Source organism: Takifugu flavidus, chromosome 7 (genome assembly GCF_003711565.1).
Source record: "Takifugu flavidus isolate HTHZ2018 chromosome 7, ASM371156v2, whole genome shotgun sequence".
Classification (NCBI taxonomy): domain Eukaryota; kingdom Metazoa; phylum Chordata; class Actinopteri; order Tetraodontiformes; family Tetraodontidae; genus Takifugu; species Takifugu flavidus.
In genome coordinates, this window is record NC_079526.1 from 6145301 (window position 1) to 6166707 (window position 21407).

Below are 21407 nucleotides of genomic sequence, written 5' to 3' on the forward strand. Positions count from 1 at the left end.
TCACTAATCCAATAATCTCAATCATTTGTTGAACACTCCTTCGCATGAGCTCCCTGAAAAGGGTCACGTAAGCTAAATTAAATGTACGGATAGTAGTTTCTGTAGGAGCCTTTTACCCAGGTGTTGTTCTGGCTGCATGTTCCCACTCTGAAATGGAACTAGACTTCTCATCTGCTCTCAGATCCGTCTCATTCCAGGGTACTTTGTCTGGTCCACATCTCAGACTCTCAGACCAGTTTGTGAAGTGAGGTCTTACTTACACAAACGTGTCCTCTGTCCGCCCTCCGTGTGGAACGTTCACGGCCCATTTAAGCCCTCAAAACCAAACTGTTGGTTAGCTGTACTGTTACCCATCTGGTACTGATTTAATATTGTTTCGAAACAAGTCATCTACACATTAACTGTGTGTGGACAGGGAAACAAAGTTGGATAGACGAGCAGCTCGTTGGTTCTGGGGTGTTTGTCTCGGTGAGAGTGCTCTGCATTAATGGTGGAACTGCGCTCTGATCTTGTGGGGGTGTGGATTTTCTCTGGCTGAGGAGCATCTGCGTTCTATCTGGTGTAATACACACTTGTGCACGTACATCTTTAGTGTGGAGCGGCGCCGAAGAACAGAACACTAGCCTGACTTTGATTACACACTTCTCACATCTTAACAAAGCTCGCTTGACACCACACATTTCCTCCGCGCAGACACCGAGCAGCATCCACGGCTCTCTTCATTCCTGCCTTCCTTCCCCTCCCTCAGCCTCTTTATCTCCCACTTCCTGTTACCCCACTTCTGTTTCTTGTGTCGGGTTTTTTACTTTCATTTCTTCTGCGCTGCGCGGAAAGTGGCACCCGGTGAACATTATTTTTAAAAAGCATCATCATGCTTCATTGTGAGGATACACGGTCTAATCAGCTGAGCCATCTGGAAAACGGCGTATGCACCATCAAGCTTAAATGCTTTGCATCTGTTGATCAAATGGATGCCTCGCTGTTCCCAGTGTATCGCCCTTAACCCCTGAGCCTCGCTGCACTCCGGCTTCCTGTCACAAACATGTTGCGGAGGATATTCTGATCATTTCAGGCAGGAAACGTTAACCCTTCTGCCTTTTGTGCTTTTCACACAGATGGCAAACGTCAGGATTCATAGATTTGCTCAGAGCTCTCATTTACTTAATGAAACAACGTAACGTATAAATAAATCCTCTGCTGCGGCACAGGCGCTCTCTGCACGGAGACCCTCAAAACAGACTCCCATATTACAATGAATTATTCCGCTCGCTCGTGGCAGATGTGTTACATCCACTCACAAGTGTCAGAGGCTCATGGCCTACTTATTCAGACAGCCTTGCCAGTAGGGCTGTGGATTCCTTCAATGAAATCTAAATAAGTCACAGAAGCAAGTGTGAGATGTTGGATAGGAAGTACTGTGGGTGCATATATGAACGTCTCTGACAGTGGCGGCATTAAGGAAGGGACATTTGCTGAGAAATAAACTTTTCTAACAGTATTATTGCTGCTTGGGTTTGTAATATTATCATTATTATTATTTTTAAATGTGCTGCCACTGTTTTGTCACATTTTTCAATAGCAAGTCAGCAGGAACATTGAGAAAAGCGGGTAAATATCCTCCCAGAACTCTGGTTTACAGATGGCTTTTCCCTGCATGTTGTCCACTCTCCTCATTTCTGTATAAATGGATTGTTTTCCTCCACATTTTGTACCCTTTTAACAAAGTCGGAGATAGTGGTGTTACGGGAAACTGCTGTTCTCCAGTATATAAAGCAATGATTGAAATGACTGATTCTCGGTAAGGCACAGTGGTATTTATGGAAAGAGACAGGAGACAGCAAAGCAAACAGCGCTCAGATGATGAGCTTATACATAGAACAAAGATGACACATATGTTTGTACCCAAAGTGTAGTCGAATACTAAGAGCTACTTCATTAGCCTTAGCTGAAGTATTAAATATGGATAGTGTATATTTTAGCCTTTAATAATTGCCAGTGTGTCTTACAGGGAGAGTATCTTAGTCTAAGTCAGCTTGTTGGAACATTTTGCCTGAGGTGGCAGCACAGAACGTTTCTGAAGGCGCTAAAATTCAACAGTGAAACAAACTAGAGCACAATAGTCACCACAGTCAACTTATTTTCATACATATTTTCCCGGATGTTGATTTGACATTAGCCACCCTATGAGACTCCATCGACACAAGATTTCATTAAAAGCAAACAAATTCAGTGATAAAAACATTGTTAGGTTATGTAGTGCAAAAGAAGAGGCTACTTTCAACAGCAAATAGAACCACACGCACACACACACAAACACACTCACACACACAGACAGGCGCACGCACACAAAAACAACTTCTTTGTTATATAGTTGCACTATATTTCATCAGCTCTATTGTATTTCAAATAGGTAGTATATGCATCCAGAGCGCAGAGATGAGAATTACCATACTGTCGGTGCTTTAACCATCAAAGTAAGAGGCTTCTCAGCAAGCCTGAGCTCCACTTTCAATCACTCTCTCTGATTGATTATGCCCACCCAAAAGTGCACACTTTGCACTGAAAACGTCAACATGAATATTTGACAAAGTGGCATCTTGTTTAAATATATGGCTCGGCGGTATACATAAATGATTGCAGTGCTTCGACGTCGCATACATACAGAAAAGGCGTCCACTGTATTTACAGTGCAGCTGCTCACCTGGCTGGATCTACTGCCTGTCTCATTTATCATAATGTCTGCAAAGAAAACCAAATAACACTGCCTGTTCTTCGGCGTGAGTCTGGATCAAGAGGTGAGCCGATTACCAATTTAGTGCTATTTATCTTCCCTACAGGAAGCAGAAAGCAGAAAGAATTTGATAAAGAAGAAGTGTGAAGAAAAGTTTAAACCCCAAAGATGGCTATGAAGCGAACCTAAAACAGGCGCTGACAGCAGCTCACTCCCTCACACTGATTGGTTTAAAGTTACCAAAGTCGTCACCTTAAAGAACTCAATACTGCGGTGTTGACAAAGTAGGCGAGTTGAGGCACAACAAAGAGCTGGATGCTCTATTATTTATTTCAGCTCATGCTTTTGTTGAGCGGAATATCTTGAAGTTTCCTCTGTCTCAAGGAAAATGAAGCAGTGCTGAATAAGCAAACGTTATGCGGCGGGTAGGTATTTCAAAGTCCTTCCCTGCCTCTGTAATGTATCTGCATAGGCGATGTTTGTTGTGGAAAACAAAAGCCAGTGCATGCAGATCATGCACGAGCGCTTCAAACGCCAAGGTCAAAATACTACAGGGAAATTAGCGCCTTATCTCCAAACTTACTTATTGATATTCTTCATTCTGCTGCTGCTATTCCCAAATATCTTCTCTACGCGCAAACAGCATAAACATGCAAATCCCACTGAATTTTTTTTTTATTAGCCTCCCTCTCTCAGCTGGAATAATTTTGGATTACCCGTACGCAGGTACCCTCTCCTCTGGCCTAGCTGCTGCTCTAGTTTCATCGTTCTCTCTCTCTCTCTCACACACACACACACACACACATATACACACACACAGAGGCAAGGAAAAAAAAACTGAGTGCTCACCCAGGGTTTGATGAAACTCACCCGACACCGGGGTCATAGGGGTGGGTGGGAGGCTGTTGATGTTGAGCGCCCCCATCTGGTGTATCTGTGTTGCAGGGAAAGCCACACTAGGTGTGAGGTAACCTCCGTGACTTGCTGCCATGATGGCTGCCTGCTGCTGCATGAGCTAAAGAAGAGGGACACGGGGAGATGGGTGGAGGGGGTAATGGGGGGAGTCGGAGGGTGGCGTGCGGGCAGAGTGCGCGCGAGAGAGGCGAGGGGAGGACAGATGGTAATGAAAAATATAGTAAGTTTGGAGAGAGTCAGACAAAGGCAGTAGAAGGGGAGCGATAGAACGAGAAGCAAGAGTAGAACAGAGGGAGGGATGCATGTTGATGTTGATGGATGGATGGTGCATAGGAAGTAGAGAGAAAGTAGAGCGGAATAAAAGAAAGGGAAGAAAAAAGAAGCCTGTCAACCTATGTTTAGTGAATCTGTCTATTCTCCCAGCAGGAAGCCTGTCAGCAGCTGCAGAAACGATTTAATAGCTGTCTGTTGGTCTCAAACAAATCAAAGCATTGACATGTGCACATTATCGCTGCGCTCTGAGGATGGCCAAAGTCTGCACAAGTTTGTTCATTTTTACTACCCTCAAACTTCACAATATGAATTTGGGCCGCATTAAAAATGCGGCAGCCTGACACTCTCAGATGTGCACGTTATTTACCCATTAAAATGGTGTTTTGCGTGTCTGGAATTTGCGCTCAGTGGTAATTCAATCAAAATTGTCGTCTTTTTGGGTGCAATTTGGTGTGTAACGGAGGTCCTTAGTCACACACTTTGGCCGTAAATATGAAAAAGCCACTAAATTTCGACTCATGACTGGAAATGGCAACTCCATTGGGATAAAAGACCGCATCCTTTTATTGGAGAAGAAATAAAATCATTCAAGCAAACTAAATTGTTAATACAAAACAAAAACACATCTTTACCTACAATTGTACCTGAGATTTTGTTTTTTTTCCTGTTGGGTCAGGTTCACACAGACAAACTCTCAGAAATATAAATATATTGCATCAGCTGAATCAGTCTGCAAGACGTTACATTATAAGAGCCTTTTTTAAAGCAGGCAGCTCCAGCAGCACCAGATCCCAACTATGCTACTAATACTGTATGTTGGTCTTAAAATTGCAGTGACAGCCAATTTCCACCCATTGGACGGTCCCACAAAGAAAGAAAATCAATAGCCTTTCATTCACTCTCCTACTTAGCATCAGCTAAGAAGAGAAAGCTGGAACTATTTTCCCTTAGTGCAGCCTGAGAGAGATTTATTCACATGCATAGATACGCGCACGTGCACTACCGCCCTGCACCAAACACACGCACATGCTCACAAAACATGCATGAAGAGCGATAGAGTATTTCGGTGTGTCTGCACTTATTCTAGTTTAAATTCTCCCTGTGCAAACAACATGCTGAATGCCTAATTCAGAAGAAAATCCATCACTGTACAATGGCTCAGAAGCTTGTGAGCCAGTGGGCTTATCCAAGCAATCAAAAATTTTATGCAAGCTATGCAGCCGCGTCGACCCGCGTGGTAACGGAATACCAGCACGATCTGCATCTGTATCAGTTTAACACGTGGTGGCTGCTGCATTTCCGGGGAAACGATGATGGCCACGGCCAAAGAATGACTCGTATAAACCGAAATCAAACTATTCTGCCAGTGGCGCTAATGCTAATGATGATGCTGCGAGACGGTGGAGGTTGAAAATGCTGCTCACCTTGCATTTGCATGGACCCAACAATAGAAAAGCCAATTATTTTCCCTCAATGCCCCTGTCAGGTAACCTGAAAGTGGGTGTCTGTAAAATGCCCAGTGCCGACATCTCATCCATTAGCCGGATACCTCGCCACTGCTATCTATTAATGCTGTCTGTCATTTGCATAATTTCAATGTGACAAATGGGGACGGCACATTCATTTCCAAAGAAGATGAATTGAGCTTTTAAGGGGGCATAGCTGCATAAGGCAGGAGAGGACAAAAAACTAAACAAAAGCAATGACATATAAACAAAGAGGTCCAGAGGGTGTCTTGTTTTAGCAATGATGTGAGTGCACTTGTTGATTGGGGTGCGAATAGGTTTGGACTCCATGATGAAGCGTCTTACTGGGAAGGCATTGCGAAATTCTGCCTCCGTCTTTTATCAGGTTCCGATGGCTGTGTTCAGAGTGGCGGGACGGCTCTGATTCTAATCAGATGCAGCCTATTCACGCAGGGGCCAGCGGTCTTACACAAACCGGAGTTATAATAAGGAAGAAGTGAATACTCGCAACTCCAGCTCCTCACAATGCATGTTTTAACTCTCAGCAGGGTGTCATAGATAACAACAGTTCAAATCAAAATCCAACAAATTGAAACCAAAGCATGTAATTATGTGGAATAGCAGTGGTTAATACAAATGGCCTTTGGCTAAATAAATAAAGAACAGAACAGAGCTAAGTGTAGCAATGATAAGAAAGGCAGTAGTATAGATTTTCTCCTTCCTTTTTAAACTTTTAAATTATACCGTGCTTTCTTTTTGTTATTATATTTGCGCTACCGAGGGAGTAGCAGAGATGAATGAGCAGAAGTAGATCTTCATTATCACAAACATAACCTTTGCTGTTGCCATTTGCAGAGAAAGGAGAGGAGAAAAAGGAGGCCGGCGAGAAACAAAGAGGATAAAAAAGAACAGGGAGAGAAGAAAAGGGAGCAAAGAAAGATGTCCTGGCTCCAGTGGCATTCATCTGGTGTCAGACATCTGCTTTTTTTATTGCAACCTGATGGCATTACTCTCCCCTGGTGCCACCAGGCTATCACCTCTTTATCACATGGCAATTATCTCAGTAGCACTGTTCTGTGACTTGCACACTCGCAGCACTGCCACACGTGACCCCTTAAAGCCCAACGAGTCACATATGCAAGTATAGGGCCGCGTGCATCTACCTGAGGCCGCTGTGGGAGAACAAAAGCGAATTCTAAATCTCCGCGTGCCACTTCTTACCTCCATGCTATCAGGCTTTTTGCTTCCAAAGAAAGATTTTTATGTCTTTAGTGTTTGTGTGTGACTTTGTGCGGCACAGTTAAGCCCTGCGTGTTTGTGTGCTGGCCGTTTCCAACACAGTCAGAGGACGCAGTCATCTGTTTGAATGCGAGTCCCTCCAACAGGGGGAGATGTTTCCTAATGCCAGTTTACAGTCGTCGTCCTCGCTCTCATCCACCCACACGTCCTCACTATTAGCTCCAGTTAAGCCATTTTCTCTGCTCCCTTTCATCTATCTCACATGTGGTCTAATGCATCTTTTAGGGAGGCGAGATTAGCGCGGTACCGAAGGCGCCTTTAAATCTATAACTCGATTCTGGTCCTCTGACACGGCGCGTAACCCTCCACCTGAGGAGAGACTAAACGGCTGCCTTCACAGAGGGACGCAGCAGACGGGGGAAGAAAAAGTGTTTGCGTCAAATCTAATCGTGTACACGTATGACATTTGTGCCTTGGAAGGAGATACAAAAGGTAATAAAAGCCGGTTTTATTGCTTTTATTCAGGAATTCATGGGAGAACTATTATCGCCCTGCACTATCGCTAGAATGAAACTGGGGATCTCACGTCACCTCGGCTTGTGTTTTATGAAATCATCTTTTGCAAATAGGTTGTCTGCTGTCAGCGCACACCAGTGTCTCTACTGAAAATGACACATTTCTCATTTTTGGCATATGTTGTCAGTGTTGTAGCCCTCCAATTTGTGTTCAGATCCCCCTCCTTCTCCTGGTTTGAATAAAATCCAATTTACTGGCTGTCAGCTCAACTCTATAATCCTATCTACTGTGCTGTACTGGAGAGGTAGCTCTTTGAATTAACATTTACTGTACTTCTTGCTTATAACTATATATACCATCTTTACCCAACATGGTATTCTATATCGTGCCACCTCCTCATGGCCAGTGTGCACAGAGAGTGGGCGAGCATGTAGTGTGCCTTTGGAGATAAAGTCCTCTTTCTGTCGTTGAAGGTTTTTGGTCTTGGGGGAATGTGTGCAGTTTATCTCTCCATAAAGAAACACGCGTTGCTTAAATTCAGTGCGTTCCCGGTAGCTACGGCGGGATCAAGGCTGCGCAGCGTGCACACGCAGCCCGCAGCAACGGCTACGATGGAATCGCGCGCACGCAAAAGCTGGACACAAACATTAAAGATAACGAATACCTCCCGTTATTCCACATTATTGAGCTGAGTCTAAATGAGTATTTCATAAATCTTGAGTGAGATATGAAAACAAGTGCCTTGCTGATAAGCCGTTACCGCCTCCTGCGCATTCACGACTTTATCAGAAGTCCAGGTAAGTTTATCTCCAAGGTTGCTCTGCCTTTGAGGTTTTTTTTAATAGAAATATTCTTTGTTTTAATATATTCCCTTGATTTTGGGAAGGAAATTTCAACCTTCAGTGGCATTCATGCTGCTTAATCCTTGTGCATACAGACACCATCTCCTTTGGTCTCAACAGTGAGAGTTCCTCTGAGCGTCCCAGGTGGCCTTGTTACTTTAGTCCAAACCAAATCTGGGCATCATCCTGCTCTTTTTGATGTCATGTATGTGTAGCAGGGAGGAGACAGTGAGCCACAGGAGGAGAGAGTGTTTGCTGTGTAGCGGATGCCAGGGTGCGGATTTTATTGTGCTTCTGCATGAGTCCTCACAGGCCCCTGCCACAGTAAATAAGAGTCATGGCCAACCTGAGCGGGGGCACAATGGTCCCCCAGCAGAATGCCACTGCCTCCACCAGCCCAGATTTGCATTTCTCCAGATTTCCTGGGATAGGACTGCATTTCATGAATGGTAATGAAGCTGGGAATATGACTGGAGAGAGCACTAGAGATGACCTCGCAATTACTCCGCCGTGGTCACTTTGCACCTTTTACACTGGGTCCCACAGCTGTGATGTGAAAATTAGTGAAATGGATGAACCCTCAAGACCTGACTAACATGGACAATTAATTCTGGGATTTAGCAAGAGATCAGAATTTTACCATACAAATAAGTACAGTTTGAATCCCTCCTTCGCCATGAATAAATAGTGCATGTTCATGTCTATTTATGCAGTGTGCTGTGACAAGGGCTCGGTTTGTATGCCTCCTGCACTTCTCGTAAATTCTTTTTGGCCTGTTTCAAGTAGGTAACATATGCGTGTGTGTGTGTGTGTGTGTGTGTGTGTGTGTGTGTATCTGCCCTGCCTCAGCAGGAAAGAAGAAACTTTGTGTGCAGATAAGTTGCCCATGGAATATTCTGAGTCAACTGTGGCCCCTGAAGCATTTCATGGGCCCAGAGGGAGGGACAGTGGGAGGGAGAGAGTAGAGCAGCGGTGTGATAGAGAGTAGAGGGGGCGCAGAGCGAGGGGCTGCATAGGCTGTCTGAGCTCATCAAAGGGCTGGGGGTCTGCTGTGTGTGTTTGGTGCCATACCCTGAGGGGGCGTGCAGAGGAGTGGGGGTAGGAGGGCAGGGGTAGGCAGATGACGGGTTGAAGGGTACAAGCTAACTAAGAGTGTGTGTGTGCGTGCACGCGCGCGTGTGTGTGTGTGCGTGCCTACGTGCTGTGGATAGTGAGCGCCTGGATGTAACAGCAAGGCAGCAGAGTTTAAGAGGGGAGCAGAGGGAGAAGTGCTGCAAAGGGAGAAAAGGAGATGACAGTTTCCTTATGAAAGTCTACCAGGCAGTGAAAGAAAAAAGAAAAACAACGTCGGAGCCCACAAGTTCTTACGGATAGATTTGAATATCAGATGTATATTAATGCACGATATTGTTAAGCAAAGAAAATAAGGTAGGGAACGTCTTGGGCTGCACTTCTGAGGGCAGAAGTGGGACGTGATGAATCTCAGGTATGTCGTCATACAGTAAGTTGTTGTGCTTTTAATTTGAAAATCTAACACAACAATAAAGGGCATCATAATAGTCAAGTCATGTTGTGACATAGAAGAATGAAGTAGCAGTAAAAAGAATTTAATTGTATAAGATCATGAGTGAGTCTGTGGCGTCTGTCGCTAGCAGCATGTTAGCTGATTAGACAGCCATCGCAGCACCTGTGCCAATCAAACCTGTCCACGTCCATAGATCATGTCAGAGGATGGATTTGATTGACATGTGTGGATAGATTTGTCCCCAGGTTAGAGACGGCTTATTGAAGGGGCTTTCTGATCCATCAAAAGGCCTGTAAACTACAGAAACGTGTACCTGTTATGTTCCTGACAGCTAGTCTGATGTTAACAGTGGGATTAATTAATCCAGTTGAATAATCAATTATTCAGGCCATTAAAATTCCATTGCTTGTTCATTTTGTTGCCAGTGAAACTGCCACACTCTGGGCATTTTTAACCTCTGCTGGCCCCACCAGGCTTTGAACAGTTACCTTGCTACTGTAGCTACTGAGGAATGAACTCCTTCTTTCATTTAGTTGCACTTTGACGAGTCCTGGGGGTTGAATACCTGCCTCTTCTTGAATGTTATTGGATGTTATCTCGGTGCTCACAAACGTGGCTGTGGCTGACATTTTGATCTGAGATTTTACTGGTCACAAAACACTGCCTACTGTGATCAAAACTGGAGCAGGCCTTGGAAAGATAAGCCCGAGGAGTCACACTGCGAGCTCCAAAAACAAACTAATGAGCTGAAAGGGCGCGCAGAGGTGAGAGGAAATGCTAAGTCAAATAATAAAAATTCTAATTATTCTGTGGAGGACCGCAGCTCTCATTCATCTCCCCAATCTTCTTTTCCTGTGTTCATATTTTAATGAGAATGTCACCTTTTAAATACCAACACAGCAGCCTTTAGGAATGCACTGAAAAGCAAGCGTACACAGCATCTAAGCCGGGGTCCGGTCCAGTCAGTTTTTCCTGGACGAGTGCCGTCCAACTCACCGCATGTGCGTACGAGCTGTAGGTGCTGAAGGGGAGGGCGATGGCTGGGTTAAAGATGCCAAACTGTCCAACCATCTGCTGCATACGTCTGATGGTGCGCTCCTTGTCTGTGTCTGCAAACTTGACCACCAAGCTGGAGGAGGCACCCTGAGGGGGCAGAGAGAACAGAATAAATGAATGTGTACTTAACCCTCATTTACAGCACGAACCTTTAACACCAGAGAGTCTCGCGCATCTCTACCCCCAACGTCCTTTTCGCCTGGCTGGTCAGTGATTATAATAATTGAGACATTTTTTAAACAGACATCCACCACACAGATAAATAACACATTAAAGATGCACGTAAAAGTGGTGGAAGTGAGGAGGGAGAGGCTTTGCAGGCAGAAACGCTCCAGTCCCCCAGCCTCTCTTTAACATGCTGTTTGTACAAAGGCCACTCGGGAAACTGCAGTCATGCTGCGCACATCATAAATACTTTATATTTACCCCCAGATTGGCCTTTCTGATACAGCCAGCACATGTAACCCCGCCGATAAGGTTAAAGCAACTGTAATGCATGATGATTGCAAATGCTGCTATCCCCTGCATGATGAGCACTAAATATTAATCTTGTGAGCGTGTTCTTCTCGAAAAAAGCGGCATTTTCCCAGCCATTTCTCTCGCCTTGTCCTCCTCCTGTGCCTCTTACCGTCCATCCCCTCATCAGCACTAATGCCACCTTCTGTAGCTCAATAATGACACAGCAGGTGTGTCTGCACAACACTCCTCATTAAGACGCTCTACGTTTGACCTTTTGGATGGCCCGCCCCCCCATCTCCCCTCAGCGGCCCCCTCAAACTTGCCAACCAATCCAAGTAAGAGAGTGAAAGATTACTGTGATGTGGTTGTGTGTGAGTCACAGGGAGAGGCCTGGAATTGATGCAAGATTGTTGGTAAGTACAGCTACTGGTGAAATTCCATTGAAGGCTGCAGGTTATTTCTTGCTTCTTCTGACAGGATATTTGTTTCACTGCCCACAAATTATTCAATTATTAATTCTCCTTATTTATTAATGTTTTAAACAGATTTCCCCTTGTTTGTTTTCGAGAGGGTGAACTTTCTTGCCCTGCTCACTAGGACATCTACTGAAAACAAGGGGGTTTGATAGAAAATCCCCTGGATTTTGGTCTCTAATACATATTTCCTCATGTGCTTTTCTATTCTTTAAGTATCTCCACTGTTCTTTTCACAGGCTTGAAGGATTGAATTTGAGCAGCCAGCTGGTTAGTTGGCTGCCTGAGTTAATGGCTGGTTGTCTAGTTAGTGAAGTGACTGACAGACTGACTGGCAGGCTAGCTGCCAGACCGTGGCTAAATGGTGACAAGCTAACTCAGACTGTCAAGCTGGCTGACTGACTCTACTGTGGGTAAAACAGATGGCTCAGCATTGTGGTCTTCATTCTGTTCTTTAGTCCTTAGTCTAACTAACAGAAACGCAAAAAAATGGTAGCCTACGGTTTTTGGCATCCTTACCTTTATGTTTCAGACAGGAAAGGCAGCATTTCTGTCGATCAAATAAGCTCTGCTCATTTATAACTAGCGACATGCTAACCTGCCACTGTCTATAGTCCTATGTGAAACTTGAACAAGCATCTTCTGTGCTTGTTTCTTACGTGTGTATTTGTCCCATTACGTAATCTTAAAAATCTGATGATGACTTTACTTTCACTTAAAGTTGAATGCCTGCCCAAAGTAAACTGCAGGGTGCAGCGTGAGTAAAAATCCGCTTTCACTTTAATATAATAAACATCCAAAGTAGATTAGCTAGAAGCTCGGTAAATCTACTTTGGATGTTTATGGCATTATGGTTTGAATAAAGTCCATTAAAAAAATGGAGAGCATTTTTTACTTCCAGGTGCACACTAACTTGCACAAAAAAACCTCACACAACACCGTCTTTGGGCACGAAAGCTGCATCTTCCCACTGTGCTTTTTTAATTGCCAGTGAAAGCTGGGTTTTATGATCTCAGGATATTAAGTTATAACACTGCAGCCCATCTTTTTTCCAAATTGTACTAGAGTGGAGCGTGCCCGTCTCAATAATTGATACGTGGGTTATTGTGAATGGACTCGTCTGGTTGTACTCTCAGGGATGCTCTCTGTGTACGTTAACATCTCTGTCCCACTCTACTACACACACTGACTGCACCCCACTGATTCTCCTTTATATACTTGGACCGGGTGCTTGTTGGCTAAGGATCCACTGCCTCGATATATTTATCCCCCAGGTGTGTCCGGTTAGGTCTGACAGCTTATCGGTGGGCAGGATCTCTATCGCTATACAGAGGGGGATGAATTGTGAAGTAAAAGTCTCATTAAATTTTTAAGGTGCCAAGAGTGAGCAGACAACCCCTCCCCCACCTGATGAACTGAAAGCCAATGAAAAACGCAGAAGTGGGGGGGTCACCGCTGAGATTCAGGAGCAAAAGGAAGTCTGCTTCTTTGTACTTCACTGCAGAGGAGGCTTTGTTTTCAGTGCTAGTTTGCATTAGTGCACGTCAAAGCCCATGCAAAGGTTGATACTCTTTACTGCTGTGCTGTTTTTGTCTCAGGTGCCAGGTCTCGTATAAAAATAAAGCTCAAAATGCATATAGAGGCCGAGCTTGTCCTGACTTTTGGATTCACAGCGCTCACAGAGCTTATTAAGAGTTAACTGGTCTGACTAAAGACTTTAACATGTGTAAGCATAGCTACGAGTATATAGCTACTTTATTATTTGCCTTTAGGCTTTAACCAACCTGACCGATTACCATTCTACTAAAAATACATGTGAATTTCCCCTATCGGAATTTCAAAGTTTGAATAATTTATTGTTCTTCAAACATTACCGCTGTAAATAAATGTTCCTGCTACAGTGCAGCTAACAGTTTACATTCATCACATCATAATTTCTGCAGCAGAAATGAGCCATTACTCCTGCTCTAAAGATCTGCCACCTTGTTTTTCATTCCAGATTATTAGAATGTACAGCAGATCTGCCGTCACTAATACAGCAGCTCGCAGACAGAGTGTTTAATAGGAATCTAAGATTGACCAAAAATACATCTTGCTGAATATGAAATGAGGTTTTTTAGGAAGGTAAAACTAAAACAGCAAGAAAAATGTTCTATTGAGCATTATATGGCAGTCTTGTAATGTTCATTCATCCCTTTATTGTGTCAGTTTCACATTCCTTTCATTGACACATCTTTTTTACAGTCATCCCTCCCCTTATTTACCTCCCCTCTTCTGTTCTTATCCTTAAATCATCCTGCTCCACAGCTTTGATGTGTTTAGAGTTTGCTGAGTCAGCTTCAAACACCAGCTGAGCCGATGCAGATATGGAGAGCAAAAAATCTGTGATTCTGACCCCTGCCTCAGCCCCTGCAGTGTTGCTGTGTCACTCTGTCCCAGCATTTAATTCCTACATGTGCCTGCTGAGTCCCGCCAATTTGCTCTATGGCTCTTTGCTTCACAGCTTGTATTTTACATGTTTTATCAGGTCATTTGCATCCAAAACTGTGGAGGTGTTTCTAACAGGGATGGCTGTGCCTGGGAACCAAAGGTCTACGTGCTTAAAATGTGATGTTTGGGTTTTCCATGTGACCTTCTGATGAACTTTTATAATTCACACCCAGATGGGCCGCTGACGGGAATCTTGGCTAACCTGAATAACCTAAAGGTCTACGTTCGTTAACGAAATCAAGTTTAAAATCTGTAGGCATGGAGAATGAAGGTGAATTCCCAGAAATCTACATTGCCTGTGCACCCCCCGCCCCCCCTGCCTGCACCGACCATTTATTTACAACCGTAGATAGTCTGCACGTGTGAGCAACACTTTCCATCCTGATTTTGCTGTTTTATCCCGGCCTACACATGCAGCACATACAAACTGCACACTCCCCCTCTCCATGAATAACACAAATGTATTCAAGTCAAGTCCTCCGAGCTGGAAAACAAGATCAGTCAGCGAGCCTCTGACCCTATAGCCTGTGGCTGTTCGAGTATATGAGATTGAAACACAGAGCAGCACAACAGAGAGGGAATGCGTGTGCATGTTTGTTGGTATTTATGCATGCACACGCATGCATTCAAGTGTGGGTGAAAGCGCTCACTGATACAGGAACAACCAGTCTTGGTGCTTTGGGAGATTGGCAGTGGTTCTATCGAGCTACCGCGTTAATATTCCAGGCACTTTAACCCATCAGTTAGAGATCCCATTGGCTTGGATGTTTTCATGAGGCATATTTAATAGAGAGTTTGCAATATTCTCTCAACAAAGGCCCATGTCTGCACTGTTGTGATTAAAATGCATTTATGAAGAACAACGCCAGGCCGTCATAACACTGCTGAACAGTGTGAGCTTAAAATTGGGAGCCAGGACTTTACATTTGAAGAGACCAGAGTGTGGTTTCTTTGACACACAATTAAATGGCCATCGGGTTCAGTTTGCTTTCTTATTCTCTTGTGTCCTAATCCGAAGCTGCTTAACCCCAAGATGATCGGACAATTCCCATCTAGCTGCTGCTTTAAAATCAGCCATTGTCTTTGCACCTGCCTGTTTTCAAACTTTGACCCTCACATGACATCTGCGTGGTGTGTGAAGAGCGTGACACTGCTGGCGTGCTTGGATTCCTCTTTTAGTAAGGTGTCCAGCAGCCACGTCCTGAATGTGCTGCAGTCCGAGCTGACTGCGGGATGAACTCACACGAAAACAGGAAGTCCGCTCTGACAGTTTTTGCTACGTTGATAGACGCCTCGCCCTCACCGGCACGGACCCGCTGAGGCGGAATCGTCCACTGGTGGTCCACTAATCCCAGCAAGGCAGGCTCACTGCGTGCTCTCCTCCAGCAGCCACAGGATATGAGATGCTGATCAAATTTCTATAATCAATTTAGCAGAGCAGGCGGTATAAATCCTGTCCATTCACTCATTCTCTCTTTACCCCCCTTCTGTTTGACTTAGCCTCCCCTTCCTTCTGCCCCTTTACTTAAAGATAGATGAATAATTCAGTAGCTAATGTGACGAAAGGTGGAGTAAACAAGTCTATTGCCTAATATCCCTGGAGTCTGCCAAAGAAAGACGAGTGAGGACAGAAATGGTGGGGTTGGAGGGAGATAAAGCAACAGAATGGGAGGATAGAGAATGGGCATCCTTTCCTCATGACCTGCAGTCATTTGCACATAGATTGACTCTGAGGTCGTGCCAAAATGCCACAGCTGGCTCCTCGTGCTTCGCGGCGCTTTCCACTCTCGAGCCACAAACTGACAAATATCAGCAATGAAATCACAGAGAGAAATACAACACCTGAGAGAGGGCGGTTAAGTTTACGCGCTTGCTTTGTCCAGGCCAGAAGTCTCAAACCAAGCCAGGGGATTAAAGCAGACTCCACATCAAGTCCCCGTGTAATAGCACACCCGAGTGTCTGTCCACCCGCCAAATAGAGAGGGAATAACGCCGTTATTACAGAGTACAGAGAGAGTGGCTTTTATATTGACAGCACCAGCTACACCGGCACCGTCTCTAAACATGAGAGACTCATACAGATGAGCGGTACCATTTCTGAGCTCATAATAAATCCAATACAGGGAGGATTCGGAGGACACAGTGTGCTTACATAAGGAGCAAATGTAATCTCACACTGGAGTTCCGTTCCCTGATTATACAAGCAGAAGTACTGATTGATGACTTGCCTAAAATTCAATTATCATTCTAAACTGTTTTATCTGGAAATTAGATTTGGAGTTATTTAAAGCAGTCTGTTAATTAAAAAGAGGGTTGATTCTTGTTGTATCTGATTTTAAATCTGGGATATTTTGGGAGGATGGATCCACATCTCCGGCTGGTGATTGCACCTTTGAAGTTAGGGGTTAAAAACGAAGGATTAGCAGCTCAGGATTGGAAGGAAGAGAGTGTTTCCATGTGTCAATTCCCATCGCAAGTGAGCACCGCTCGGGTGAAAGCATGCAAAGGATGCCACCTGCACGTTTGCGTGTTGTGCACGTGTGGGGGAGTGTTGCATACTCACTGGCATGGTCTGGCTGCCGTGGAGTGCACTGATCGCAGACTGAGCCTCGGTGTGTGTGGAGAACTTGACAAAAGCGCAGCCTAGAGGAAGGAACAGATGCACATATGTAGCTAAACACATATTACAGTTTAATCAATGGTGTCCAAAGGCCTATGGTACATTATTAAAGAAAGCTGATCATATTTGACGTTGCAGAAATGGCTGTGCAGTAAGAGGCTCAGCAGGCCGCCTCGCTCTGAGCATTCGGCAGGCAGAACCTGCAGGCTAAAGATTGCACTGATGAGGCAGAAAAGCATGCTATTTAGCACCACATGCTTGTCTGTGCATATAAAATAGTAGCTCAACCCCTTCATGGAAGTAACAAATCTCTAAAATAAAACATACAGCTGAGCATACAGCCTATAACAGAAGCTTCCGCTAACATCAAACAGTTCTTCAGAAACTCCAGAGCCCATCTTTTCCACTCGGATGTCCTTGATGAATTCTGGAAGCAGCAGATACGCTGAAAAAGTACATTAATCAAGTGAGCTGGAACAAACTAAGATGATGCACGGCACAAGTTTTGAAGCAGAAAGGCTGAGAAACCACATTTATTCAACAATAAGCTTGAGATTAAAATAAAATACAATGTGCAGTTCCAGGTCCATCATTTCTATATGTTCCTTCAGTGGTACCAACATTCAGTCAATTAAACACTTAATATGCACGCCTGTCATACACGTGCGGCGTTAGCGAGCTGACGGACGTCTGTGGAGTTCTTTTATCAAAGCTGACGTGTGCAGCGGGAGTCAGAGGAACAACAGCATCCAGCCAAGGCTGTTGCAGTATAGTGGCAGAACTAACTCCTGCGCCAGCCTGTTTCAGCTAATTTCATTTCATCTGAAGTTTCCTTTCACTTCTTATTGAATCGTTCTTGCTCTGTTCCTCTTATCGTGTAACCCGCTTGACCTCGACGTCCTGCCTTTCTTCTCCTCATAATGGGCTCACCCCTGTGGACACAAACCAATCAAGATGCCCATTCGGCTATCAAACCTCCACCTCTCCTGAGATGTGTGCACAACTCAGCATGACCTGTGCCGCAACTTCACCTCTCTTAACTACTACTAACTTAAAAAATGCTTTTGACTCAGGGGCTGTTAGCCACGCCTACTTTTTTGGAATACACGCTAGATATCCTAAAAGCCGTAAACCGTTGTACTGTATAACTAATTGTAATCGTAGTTATCACATTTTACAGCACAAATTGGTCAAAGTACAAAGTGCTTCAAAACTGCAGCGATGTATTTGAGTGCATTTTTTTGTCCATGACTGGAAACTTCCCTTAGTTGCCCTCTTCCTCACAGCGGGGACACGAGAATTGTTTTGACGTCCCCTCCTTTAAACCACTGCAGAGTAAGAGCACTCTGGCTTCAAACCCCTTTAGATATAATTCCCAGCAACAATTTCCATAAGCACTGGCTGGGGAATAGGTTTAGAACCACTAGGCCCTCTGTGCTTTGCTGCCTGTCAAAAGGAAGCGATGTCTTGAAAAGTTTCTCGGAGTCGGCGGAAGGCCCGCAAGATATCAAGTGGAAAGTACCTGGTTGGAGTAGAGGCACGCAGCGCATCCATCGAGATAATTCTCACTAATACACAGCGACAGAATGAAAATGGCACAGGACTGTTAACGACTGTAGTGGAGACGCGGTGGAGTTTGGAAATGCGCAGTCAGCGCTTTTTTTCCTCAGCCAGTTCTGAATTTGACAGGATTGTCATACTTTGTTAGACAGAAATCCGAGCGTCATGACTTAGCAGCCGGCCTGTCTGATCACACACCATCGCCATATCTGTTCAAGACTCCACTGTTTGGCTTTAATTGCATCCTTGAAATCATTAACGTAATTAAACAACCTCAATGCTGACACAGAAGCAAAACAATGGTTTCTCTACAAACCGAACAGAACAGGATGAAGCCATTCACTTCATGTCTTTCATGCATTCTAATGAGCAAATCAGACATCTATTAAAGTGTAAGTGACACATCTAGCTTAGCTTTTGCCCTGCTGCCTACAGATGACTGACACTTCCTGCAGCAGTGTCAACATGGTGGCACAAGTGCTAAAATGCCATCCGACCCATATGTAATGTATGGCTCATATATATTTAACGTGTCACATGGCAGTCACGTGCCCCCCCCTTCCCCTCCCCCCCTCTGGCTGTGACCTAAATGACAATGACAACTGTGGAAGGCTTCGTACCTTTGCTGTTTCCGTCTGGACCTCTGAGGACTGTGCACTCCTCGATGACGCCGTAGGGCTCGAAGAGGCGGTAGACGTCCTCCTCCGTCTGCTGCTTGTTCAGCATCCCAACAAACAACTTCCTGTCTTCTGCAACGCACACACAGACACAAAAACGTTGATTTATATCTTTGAACCTGCTGGTAAAAGGTTTATAATAAAATACGCACCCATAACGCGGGCAGAGCTTTGGTGCTGAGCAGCAAACGTGCGGGTTGAGTCACACCGAATGATCTTTTTGCCAAGACGGATCATTTTAATCTCGACTATAACTAGGTTTAGTCCCATATGGGCACCCGCAGTGTAGCTGCTGGGGTAAGTGAGTGGTCACAGGCTGCAGGAAAGAGCAATGGGAGGACTAATGAAGAGGTTTCACAGACACACAGGCACAGAGACCCAAGACGACGAACAAGTCTTTGGTCCTTTAAAAGCACCGGGGGCTTGAGGCAGCTCCCTGGTCCCACACACAGCTGGTTAGAAACCATCACATTCTCTCTTTTCTGTTCATCGTTTCCTCTCGCTGATTTTACATTCCCCCCATCCCTTTTCCTCTTTATCTCTCTCTTACTTGACTAATTGCTGCTGATGTAGTGTTTTTTGTGTAGCCAGAGAAATATTTCAGTGTGTTCCCTGGCGAACAATGCTGGGCCTCTCCCAGGAGAAAAGCAGGCTTGAAGACATGGAATGAACATTACTGACTTTTCAATTGATGGCCCATGTGTTATTGAGTCCTGCTTTATGCTGGGATGTGATCCCTACCTTGACCTGACACGCTGTGTTTACTGATGTACTCCGGCCCAGGATGATTAATGCTAGAGTGAAGTGTGCCTCTGCTGGCAGAAGAAGCATTAAACCCTTCCCTTTACACAGATTGTTTCTGCTGCTCTGACCTGCGAAGTCACAACGGAGAAGAGAATGAGGGACAAGAGTCGCAGCCGTTGCAGCACAGAGCGGCATAAATCCCAACCGAAGATATTGCGCCGCGTCAGGGTGACCTGAGACGAGTAGTGAGTGTGTCATGCCGTTGTCGTTGCCTGACCCAGACACGAGCTGATACCCACATTCCTGCAGCTAGTGTTTGTGGACGTGGCGCCCAGCTAGGGTTTCCGCACTCGGCGCCGACAATGATGCACCTTTAAAATAATCACCCGTGTCAGAATGTTGTCCAGGGAGCGGCGTCCCTGGTGCCGACTCCTTATTGCAAGTGGCAGGATCAGAGGCTATGTATCATAATGGAAGTGATGCAATGTGACATCTGTCAGGGTGGATTGGAGAGCATTTATCTGCAAAAAGAGAAAAGCCCTGAACTGGAAAATGAAAGGCCAAGATGGTCCTTCCTTTTGCTGGAAGGTGAATATAAATTCTGAGGCTGGCTGGGGAGATGAGCCGAGGAAGAGGGGGAAGGGCCGGCCTGCACAAATTTTCTTGAATGCCACATCTCATATACACTTCTGTAGAGCCACACGGCACACAGGACCACCCAGGCGACCGCAGCCTTTCACTGCGGTCTTTGGCTCCAACTCCCTTCATCATGTAGATGATGGGGATCTGACAAGCTCTGAATTAATGTATGACCTTTATCAATCTTCATACGAGCTGCAGTCTGACGGTCACGCACTCAAGAGCCGGCGTGTGGCATGCCTTAAAATACAGCTCTGCATCCACCCTCAGGCCAGAAGCCAGCTAGCAAGCATGTCACCTCTAGCGCGACAGATCATACACAAAATATATCAGGTCTATGTGTCTTATTGGCCAGCACAGAGCTGCTGGCTCTGTCTATTACAGCCAAGTGGATTATATGGAGGCGTATGCACTATGAGATTTAGGAGGAATTCCTCATCTTTGTCCGAAAGAGAGAGCGGGAAAGACAGCGACATAGAGAGGGACAGATATAGAGAGAATGTAGAAAATAAACAGAGTCCAGATAGTAATCTGCCGTCCAGAGCTCTGCTGTAGCTGCTCGGAACAAAAATGCAATTGGAAATGTCAGGGCCACGGTCATCGCCGATTGAAACATTATCTCATTTATCTACAATGTTGCAGAAAAGGCTGCAAACAGACACGCGCGGAGTACAAAACACCCACAGCCATTTGCACATATCTTGGGGGTGTAAAGCGACATGGAGGGGAGAGGCAGAGAGGGAAACTAACGAGTGTTCTTTCAAATCCTGACGCGGAGGATTACGGATGACAGATCTTCTACCGCGACCACACACACAAAAATAATACGCGACTCAAGTTGCTCGTCCCTCTCTCAACTGTTCTGTACACCATTAATCCAGTTTTTCTTCAGGGTAGCTCATTTTTGTTCAGGAACTGTTGGACCATTAGTGAAACACAAACACAGAGTCCATGCTAAATATATGTCCCACTAAAATATCATCTCATTTTACCACCTAGCGCTAACCCCCTCCCCTCACCTCCTATATAGTTATCCCCCAACAAGCCTCTGCGTCGCCTGCGTCATGACAATCCATATAGAGTAAATGGACTATTAGCAAGATGTGTCAAGAGTGTTTCAGATCGAGTCAATTGAATTGTCTGTCACACTCGATCCTGAATCATTCTGATTACAAGTCACAT

The 21407-nt window shown here is 45.0% G+C and overlaps 1 protein-coding gene across 8 annotated transcripts in view; it reads right to left on the minus strand.

The window, feature by feature from the left end:
• Positions 1 to 21407, minus strand: part of celf5a (cugbp, Elav-like family member 5a) — a 142935-nt gene that overhangs the window by 12025 nt on the left and 109503 nt on the right. For 3 of the 8 annotated variants that reach the window (XM_057038247.1, XM_057038246.1, XM_057038248.1), the window contains exons 4-7: positions 18786 to 18914; positions 16549 to 16628; positions 10504 to 10650; positions 3602 to 3746 (exon numbers count right to left, since the gene is read on the minus strand). In XM_057038247.1, the coding sequence (XP_056894227.1) occupies positions 3602 to 3746; positions 10504 to 10650; positions 16549 to 16628; positions 18786 to 18914 (501 nt within the window). Of the gene's footprint in view, positions 1 to 3580; positions 3747 to 10503; positions 10651 to 16548; positions 16629 to 18785; positions 18915 to 21407 lie in introns of all 8 variants that reach the window. The other 5 variants (XM_057038240.1, XM_057038241.1, XM_057038243.1 and 2 more) reach the window with 2 other exon arrangements.